The sequence below is a fragment of the Nanorana parkeri genome, unplaced genomic scaffold (assembly GCF_000935625.1).
Source record: "Nanorana parkeri isolate BGI_ZX_2015 unplaced genomic scaffold, ASM93562v1 scaffold2021, whole genome shotgun sequence".
Lineage (NCBI taxonomy): Eukaryota > Metazoa > Chordata > Amphibia > Anura > Dicroglossidae > Nanorana > Nanorana parkeri.
In genome coordinates this window covers 97,697-107,085 of record NW_017308289.1, presented here as the reverse complement: position 1 = coordinate 107,085, position 9,389 = coordinate 97,697, and the positions used below count along the sequence as shown (strand labels likewise).

Here is a 9,389-nt window from a genome sequence, read left to right as displayed (position 1 = left end):
TGTATATTTGTGTATGTATATGTATATATATATATATATATATATAGCAAATTTATGGACATTTTTAGAAAGTTATGGTAATGAAAAAATATGCATTTTAAAAATGTGCAGCTCTGCAGACTATAAAACATTTAAGAAGGGAAAAGAGATGCAACATAATAATAACGCAACTCAACACAAATGAACATATAAAGAGCTGCAACACGTGAGCAAGCACATCCGAAAACCTCACATGAAAGTGCATGCAATTTTACAAACGGAAGTATGAATGGTGTGTGGTGTGAAGCACAAATGATTTTGTAATAGAAATGTGGAATATGTTCATGTGCAAGTCTGAAGACAAACGTTACCATATGTATTTTCTGTAACACAGCTTTAAATTCTGTTGCCATTTAATACACTAGTTATGATGGTGAACTTTGCAGGAAATGTGGCTTTCATATCGCTGTTGACAGGATGTGGTTTTTACCACAAATTACCACCAGAAGTCATTTTATGTACTCTTCTTTTTACTTTGAGCCCACAACTAATGGATCAAGCTTTTACTGTACTAAACTATTCTGGATATTTTCCCCCCATGTCTTATGGGAGATTAAATGAGTAAAAATATTCTTATGTTACATTATTTCCAAAATAAAGTAAAAGTCAACACTTTTTTTTTTATATTGAAAAAATCCTCCATGCTTTTTTATATATTTAAGTATATTAAAGAAATGTGTATCTTTTTTTATTATGGTACATAGTAATGTAATATATATGTAATCACGCCAAGGTCTTCTAAAACAGATGAATAAATAACGAGAGCTAAGACTTAGGAACCAACATTTGAATACTCCTATCTTATTTCAGAGTTACTATTAAAAATGAGAGCGTATTTAATACTCCTTTTTTTTAAAGTTGAATCTTTTTTCTGACATGTAGTGATACAATCCCATAAGCCAGATTCTATCTTAAATTGAACTGCTACGTATATCCTGTTTTTTGTGAAAATGTGTACAGTGAGGGGTTTCCTGAGGATATTGAGTTCATGCTTTTCTTTCTCTTAATTGCTGAATGCTGCCCAAATGAACTACCATAGATAGTACTCCGTGCGCCCTGGTTCTTTGCACAGACTCTTTCATTAGTACTGTGTCCAGCTCACCATTTTAAACAGCCATTTCCCACAGGTTCTAGCAGTAAACTCTCTTGGCCCCTGCTTGGTTAATCATGTTTGAATAACTGGTTATTGCAGGTTAGCACCACTGCAGAGAAAAAATCGGTAAATTGATTTTCTTCGGTTTTAAGGTTCTGGCATTCCATAGTTAAATTTGAAAAATAGACCAGATTGAACAGTTTTCTTAAGTATGTTTATTGAGTTAAAGGAGAACTATGGGGTCAGTGCTTTTCCCCATAGTTCTCCTTAGGGTAACGGGAGGACACAAACTAGCGTCCTCCCGTCACCCAAAGCTTAGTATACCGCGAGCTACAGCTCGCGGTATACTGAGACACCGGAGCGGATCCGGACATCGATGTCGAGATCCGCCCAGCTGCGTGAGTGACAGCTGCCTCTGCCTATCTAGAGGCAGAGTCAGCTGTACCCGCCCCCTCCCCCGTCCGTTCCGCCAGTCAGCATTGGTGGAGCGGGGAGGGGGGAATCCAGCCCCTCCCCTGTCACGGCAGAGAGGCGTGACAGGATCGAGAAGTGAGCGAACACCGGTATGTGTTCGCTCACTTCCCGATCTACTGAGCCGACCTGTGACAGTCTCATTGTCACAGGTCGGCTAGAACTATGAGGTGAGTGAAAAGCACTCACCTCATAGTTCTCCTTTTAAGACATGAAGTTTATTCCACATTTCAGATTTCACCCAAAGGTGTCCACCTCCCTGAGAGAGCAGTGCAAACCAGATCTAACCAATAAAAAAAGAAGCGGAGCACTTAGCTGCCCAACTGCAAAAGAACATAAGGCCTCAGACTGGTGCTTGATGTGTTGCACACATTTTGAGGCTGAAGATTACCTTGGCGATGGCCCTGTAAAAAGTCTCAGCCGCTGGGACTCTGTTTACCTTTGTAAAGCCAGCTGACGGCTTTACAATGGAAGCAATTCTGGCGGCTCAGCTGCCGTCGGCTCGCTTCTACAGGCTGGTAACATGGCTGTGTTTCCCGGGCGCTGCTGCCCCTCCTGCGGGCCCGAGACTGGCTTCTTGGGCGTCGGTGGGAAGCTAGGGATTCGAGCGGTGAGCGTCTGTTCACCGATTTCAGCCTTCTATGAGACTGGGAGCGAAGCAGATTGCATCACTTCCGATCCCTGAGCTGTCATTGCTCGGCTACTAAAGCCCAGCAATAAGCTATTGAAGTGCAATCTGCACTTTAATAGCTTATTTAAAGTGGAAAGGTGATACTAGGGGTCTTGGACTCCCAGTGTCACCTCAAAGAGGACCTGTCACTGTCAATATGCTATCACATGGGGAGCTTGTAAGCCCCCTATGTGATACCAAATACAGTGAAGTAAATAAAACTGTTTTAAAACATAATATAGAATAAACACAAACACTCGGGTGCGCCTACATATGAAAACGTTGATTGCGTTACACATGTTGGGTATCGCTGCGCATGCCAGAGTGAGAGCAATAATTCTAGGGCCAATATTTTACATGTAGCTCTAAACTGATGACCTGTAGGTTCTTTAAATTCGTGTATGGACTTTTTGGGGTACTGAATTTTTTTGCCGTTTCACGGACGCACGCAATTTTTTACCTGGGCATGTAAATTTTTACCTGGGCTAATAAAAATGTTTAAAATGTATTTTCAGCTAGTAGCTCGGTCTGTTTATATTAACCTTCTCTGTAAAACAGGAGTGTATGGGGCAGCACTGTTAGCCAACCAGGCTCTACTAAAGTGCCCAGTGCTGTCAGTCTAACACACGTCATTTTCCTGATAAGAAAGGAGAAAATAGGTGATAATCTGTTTAGTGTGCTGCTGCTCTTTCTTAATTCAGTTTAACTCTGGGGCTGGTCTTTGACCAAGCATTAACTACAGTGGAGTAAGGGCAAAGACCATGCCATGCTTTCAGGCAGAGGAGAGGAGAGTGGGGGCTTGTTCACACCAAATGCAGACCAGATCTGCATGAGTTTCTGCACATGCAGTGCAGTGGGTTGTGCTGCATTTTTAATGCGTTCTGGCCCGTTTTTTTGTTTTTGTTTAAAATGGGCTTTCAGAGCGTTCCAGGGCGTTTGCATGCGTTTTTAATGCGTTTGCATGTGTTCCAGAGCAGGTAAAATAGGGCTTGCTGCAGTTTTTTTGCATACTCTGGAACTGAACGTTGCTGTGTGAACTAGAGCCCAAAATACCATTGGAATACATTTGACACAGTTTTGAGCCGGTCTGTAACTGCTCTGGTCTGCTCCTGGAACGCGCATAGTGTGAACAATAGGGCTGCAACAACTAATTGACATAATCGATTATAATCGATTATTGAAAAAGTTGTCAACTTTTTCAATAATCGATTAATCAGCTTCTGATCAGTTGGCCCTGTTCACGGCTCCACACACGCTGCTCTATAATGTATTGCTGGGATTTGTATTCCTCTATAGCTGATGGTACATTGTGCTGTATATTATACATAGGAATACAAATCCCAGCAATACATTATATACTGTATGTATAATGTACTATTGCTGGGATTTGTTGTACTCTATAGTTGGTGATATTCTGCACTGCGCTGCATAGAGGACTACAAATCCCAGCAATAATACATTATACAGCGCCATGTGGAATTCCACCAGCTATAGAGGAGCACTACAAATCCCAGCAATAATACATTATACAGTGGTGCACTGCCGAATACCACTGGCTATAGAGGACTACAAAACCCAGCAACAGTACATTATACAGCGCAATGCAGAATACCACCAGCTATAATGTACTATTGCTGGGATTTGTTGTGCTCCTCTATAGCTGGTGATATTCTGCATTGCGCTGTATAATGTACTATTGCTGGGATTTGTAGTCCTCTATAGCTGGTGCAATTCTGCATTGATTGCTGTATCATTTTACACTTTCCATTTCACTATATTGCACACCACACTTTTTTTTCTTTTTTACTTCCACCGCTCCAAGCTTGCTCCTTTCAATACAAACTAGTAGTCCATCACTGGAGCCATTTTTAAAAATGTATTTGATTGTTTATCCGATTAACCGATTAATCGAACTTAATAATCGGCTAACTAATCGATTTTGAAAATAATCGTTAGCTGCAGCTCTAGTGAACAAGGCCTCAATCTCAAGATTGGTTTAACAAAATCACCAAACAAATTTACCCAGTTCTGTTTTCAGATCATTCTTACTTTTCAGTAGTGAGTGACATTCCTCAATTCAGTCACTATGTTTGCTTTGGCATTATGGTTTTTCATTCACTCGGACAAATAAAAATCAAGCTTTACAGTTGTTGCTCCAGTAGCTCATTTTGGACATGATACATGAGCAGAAATGCTCAGCAGGCCTGTGTGTCACTTCCTTCAGGGACTTCCAGTTTTACTGACACAGGGATTGCAGCCAGCTTTAGAAAGCAACACTACCGCTAATCTACCAATTTTTTTCCTTTACATTATTGTTGTACTAAATTGATCAGCCATAACAGTCTGACTTCTAAGAGGTGACATGAATAGCATTGACTATCTCTTTACAATGGCACCTGGAAGTGGGGAGGATATATTAGGCAGCAAGTGAACATTTTGCCCCCTGAAGTTGATGTGTTTGAAGTTGAAAAAAATGGCCAAGTGCAATGATTTCAGTGTCAAGGACCCAATTGTGATGGCTAGAAGACTGGGTGTGAGCAACTCCAAAACGGCAGCTCTTGTTGAATGTTCCCACTCTTCAGTGGTCAGGACCTACCAAAAGTAGTCCAAGGAAGGAAAACTGGTGAACCGGTGACAGGGTCACGGGCGGTCAGTGCTCATTGATGCACGCGGGGAGCAAAGGCTGGCCTGCCTAGTCTGATTCAATAGAGATCAGTGAAAAAGTTAAAGCTGGTTTTAATTGAAAAGTGTCTGAACACACAGTGCATCGCAGTTTGTTGCGTATGGGGCTGCATAGCCACAGAGTGCCCATGCGGACCTGTGTCCACTGCCAAAAGCACCAACAATGGGCAAGTAAGCATCGGAACTGGACCACGGAACAATGGAAGAAGGTAACCTGGTCTGATGAATCAAGTTTTCTTTTACATGTGGATGGCTGGGTGTGTGTCACTTACCTGGGGAAGAGATGGCACCAGGATGCGCTATGGGCAGAAGGCAACATTGTTGCTGACCAAGTACACCCCTTCATGGAAATTATATTACCTGATGGCAGTGGCCTCTTTCAGCAGGAAAATGTGCCCTGCCATACTGAACCTGGTTCAAGAATGGTTTGAGGAACACAGTAATGAGTTTAAGGTGATGACTTGACCTCCAAATTCTCCAGATCTCAATCCAATCGAGCATCTGTGGCATGTGCTGTAAAAACAAGTCCGATCAATGCAGGCCCCACCTCACAACTTACAGGACTTCAAGGATCTGTGACTGATGATACTGCCAGATACCACAGCATGTCTTCAGAAGTCCAGTGGAGTCTATGCCTTGATGGGTTAGGGCTGTTTTGGCAGCACATGGGGGACCTACATAGTATTAGGTGGGTGTTTATAATGTTGTGACTGATTGGTGTATATTTTAAAGGGTAAGTTCGTAAATTGTGAGAAATTAACTTGCCAATACCACCCCTGCCACCTCTCCCAGCCCCCACTGAACATACATCTGCGATCCCTTGTCAGCCAGTGTACAGTCTGTAAACCATACTGCACAGCCCCGCATTATGTAATGATCAGAATGTTTGCAAATGGCGAGCACTCATTGGTCAGCGCGGTCACATGACCACACAGACGGATGTTCAGGACCTGGTCCTACACTGAAGCGGTTCTCAATGGTCAGAGTGGTCATGAAACTGTGCCGGCCAATGAGAAGCACTTCTGACTTGCTAAAAGTCCTTTTCATTGGTCAGCGTGGTCAGGTGACCATGCTAACCAATGAGTGCTCGCCCATTTGCAACACGGCTGTATGTGGTACGGATGGTGCACTGGTGGAGGGGAAGGATAGCAAAGGTAAGCATAGCAAAGGGGGTAAGAGGGGGCTAGATTGGAGGGGCTAATTCCATTTTCCAAAATTCACCTGGGAAAGTGGAGTTACCCTTTAAATGAGTCTAGCCTTGGTTCCCTACACAAAAAGTGCAATAATATAAAGTACTATTGCGCTTTTATTCTTCCCTTGTTCACATGTACTCCCAAAATAACCATAAATGTGCCCAGATATCTCCCAACTGGACAGCCACTCGCCAACTAGTTTGCCTCCCCACAACAGAGAGGTAAACACTCCCTTTCACTTCTGTCTTGTCATTAGCTTGTGGGATTAGTCATTTCCTCCATTCCTACTCCCCATTACAGAGAGACTGTGATCCCCAATATCTTTCTTTTTATATTTCAAACCTTCTCTTCCACACAGGAAGGCAAATTCCATTTATTTAAAAAGCATAAATTGAAAAATTTACCCCTGGGCATACTTATGAATACAACAAATGTGCCACATGTTTGTATCGCTGTGCATGCCATAAAAAACAACTCTCAGGCCAATGTTCATGGTTAACACTAAGCTAACGAGCTATACAGGCATTAAAAGTGTTTTCCGGACAATTTCAGTTGCCGTATTTTTGTGCCATTTCACGGCCACATGCAATTTTTAAGCTTGCCCTATTTTGGTATCTAATTACTCAGCATAACCTCATTTATTATGATTAACAAAAAAAAAGAGGGGAATTATTTTGTGTCTTTGTGCATTAACCTCTTGCCGTCCGCCCGTAGTAAAAAAACGGACGGACGGCACTGCTACATCTGCGGGTTGCCGTTTCCAGACGGCAATTTTTTTCTGCTCGCGCGCGCCCCCTAGCGGGCACGCACGGGCAGAAAAGACCCGATCAATGCACACACCCGTTACCGGGTGTTTCACATATAGGCGATCAGCGGGTCCATAGCCCGCCGATCGTCTATATGTGCTCGTTCGCGGCAGCTAACCTGACCCCTCACCTTGATTCCCGGGATCCGCTGCCCCATCTACTGAAAAATGGCCTGGATGGGAAGGGGGTTTAACACCGCGGATGTCAACTGGTTAAAATAAGTTAAGCTTATTTTTTTATGACATATTGGGTTTGTTAGAGTTGCGCAAACATAATGGAACATAAACTTTTTCAACTGCCACCATTTTATTCTACAGGGTCAGTGCTTTTAGAAAATATATAATCTTTGTGGGGTTTAAGTAATTTTCTGTCCTAAAATGTGGATTATAATGTGTGCAGAAAGCACAGAAAAAAGCCTTTGCAGCAAAAGCCTTAATGATATGGAGTGGTTCTGAATGACCCAATTCTTTACATTTTCTAGAGGCCTGCATGTCAGCTTTGCTTCTCAGTATGGTACCCATAGTATGATCAGAAGCCAGGTCTTTGTTCTGCTCCTTCCTACCTCTTCCTAATTACTTTTCTCTAAGAAGACCCATTATTGGAATGGGCCAGTAGTGATGAGGAGAGGGTTGGAGCCAGCGGCCATTGTAGAAAGTTGCATATCATACAGCAGCAGAGCTGCCATAGAGGTATCAGGAGGTACCTGAGAGTTCATGTTTTCTTTCATTTATTTTTAGTGGGTGGCAATAATGCATAAGTTTTTGCTTTCTTTTTTTTTTTTTTAACCTTTTGAATGCAATGAACATATTCCCTCTGCTCTATTTTTCAGGTGGTATCATGGCAAGCTAGATAGAACAATTGCAGAGGAGAGACTGCACCAAGCTGGCAGGACTGGAAGCTACCTGATCAGGGAGAGTGATCGAAGGCCGGGGTCTTTTGTCCTTTCCTTTCTTAGTAAAACCAATGTAGTCACACATTTTAGGTAAGTTTTATATAATATAAATGCTTTTTATCCATTTTTGGTTTCTGCGTTTTCCATATTCAGCTGTGAAATGACAAGATGGGATTTATTTTGTTCTACAGTTGCAGTGTGTTGTTAGGTCTGTGTGTTTGTTCATTTGTATATGGCCACCTTAAGCTGTCTAGGGTTTAGCAGTGCATGATTATGCCAGGTAAGGCAGGGTATATTGCCACATAAATTTAGTTTTTATATTATTTTTGCATGAGCCAGAAATCTACCAGTTCCCAGTATAAAAACACATATGCTGGCTGATTTAGGTGAAAAGGAATGTTGGCGTTTGAAATGCAACAATCCGTAGCAGCCAGTTGGTGTTGACTTCAATGTATACAGTTCAGCAAAAGCTGAATTCTTGTTGCTTAGGGTTACTGCACATTGTTTTTCACATTCATAGCCTTAGAGGTATAGAGTGATAACTAACTTCTTTCCACAGTACCGATAGTTGAAATGTGTAATGGTCTCTCCACTTCCTTTTAGGATTATAGCAATGTGTGGTGACTTCTACATTGGAGGTAGACGCTTTTCTTCACTGTCAGATCTCATAGGATACTACAGTCATGTGTCATGTTTATTGAAAGAGGAAAAGCTCTTATTTCCTGTGGCACCTCCAGAGGTAAGTGATGCATGATGCAGTGTAAAGCCATTTTGCCATAAATACTGCTAGTTTCCTGCAAGATGCTACTGATTTCCTCAGTGTACATCACAGGACACAGGAAGTTATTTCTGGAACCATTGGGTTATGCAGCTTCCTTCAGGTAATTGGACATTGGCAAATCATAGCTATGAGGGCAGAGATGTATAATCCATCCCTGTTTAACATATCTGTATAAACCATGGAAATTAATGCAGCATGTGGAATAGCTGCAGGGTCATGGTCTATCTCAGTGGAGGTATCTTCAGCGGTATGCTCACAAGGGACGGTGAAGATCGGAGGGGACATGTAAATGGCCACTGGTCCCCCCTAGAGGATGAAGGGGCTGCTTCCAGTTCGGTGGGCCCAGGTAGAGAATCCATCTCTTGTTTTCTCTTAAGCTTAAGGGAGAACTATGGGGTTAAGGTTTTTCCCCATAGTTCTCCTTAGGGTAACGGGAGGACACAAACTAGCGTCCTCCCGTTACCCTAAGCTCAGTATACCGCGAGCTGCTGCGACCTGTGACAGTCTCATTGTCACAGGTTGGCTAGAACTATGAGGTGAGTGAAAAGCACTCACCTCATAGTTCTCCTTTTAAGGACACTCTTTCTGTCCGTACTGACACATTGTGATTCTGTTTGCAGTTAGTGACCTGCATCTGCCTTGCCCAAGGTCACTGGTCAGGGTTCCTTAAAAATGGCCAAATCATCAAAAACCCTTCCGGTACACTCCTTTTTTTTTTTTTTTTTTTACAGCTGGTGTTGTGTTGTGAAAGTTAGGGGGGTT

The 9,389-nt window shown here is 42.5% G+C and overlaps 1 protein-coding gene across 2 annotated transcripts in view; it reads left to right on the top strand.

The window, feature by feature from the left end:
- The window catches only part of RASA1 (RAS p21 protein activator 1), an 86,436-nt gene that overhangs the window by 17,498 nt on the left and 59,549 nt on the right, over positions 1-9,389 (top strand). For both annotated transcript variants that reach the window (XM_018572410.1, XM_018572411.1), the window contains exons 2-3: positions 7,784-7,936; positions 8,450-8,585. In XM_018572410.1, coding sequence (XP_018427912.1) covers positions 7,784-7,936; positions 8,450-8,585 — 289 coding nt within the window. The remainder of the gene's footprint in view (positions 1-7,783; positions 7,937-8,449; positions 8,586-9,389) is intronic.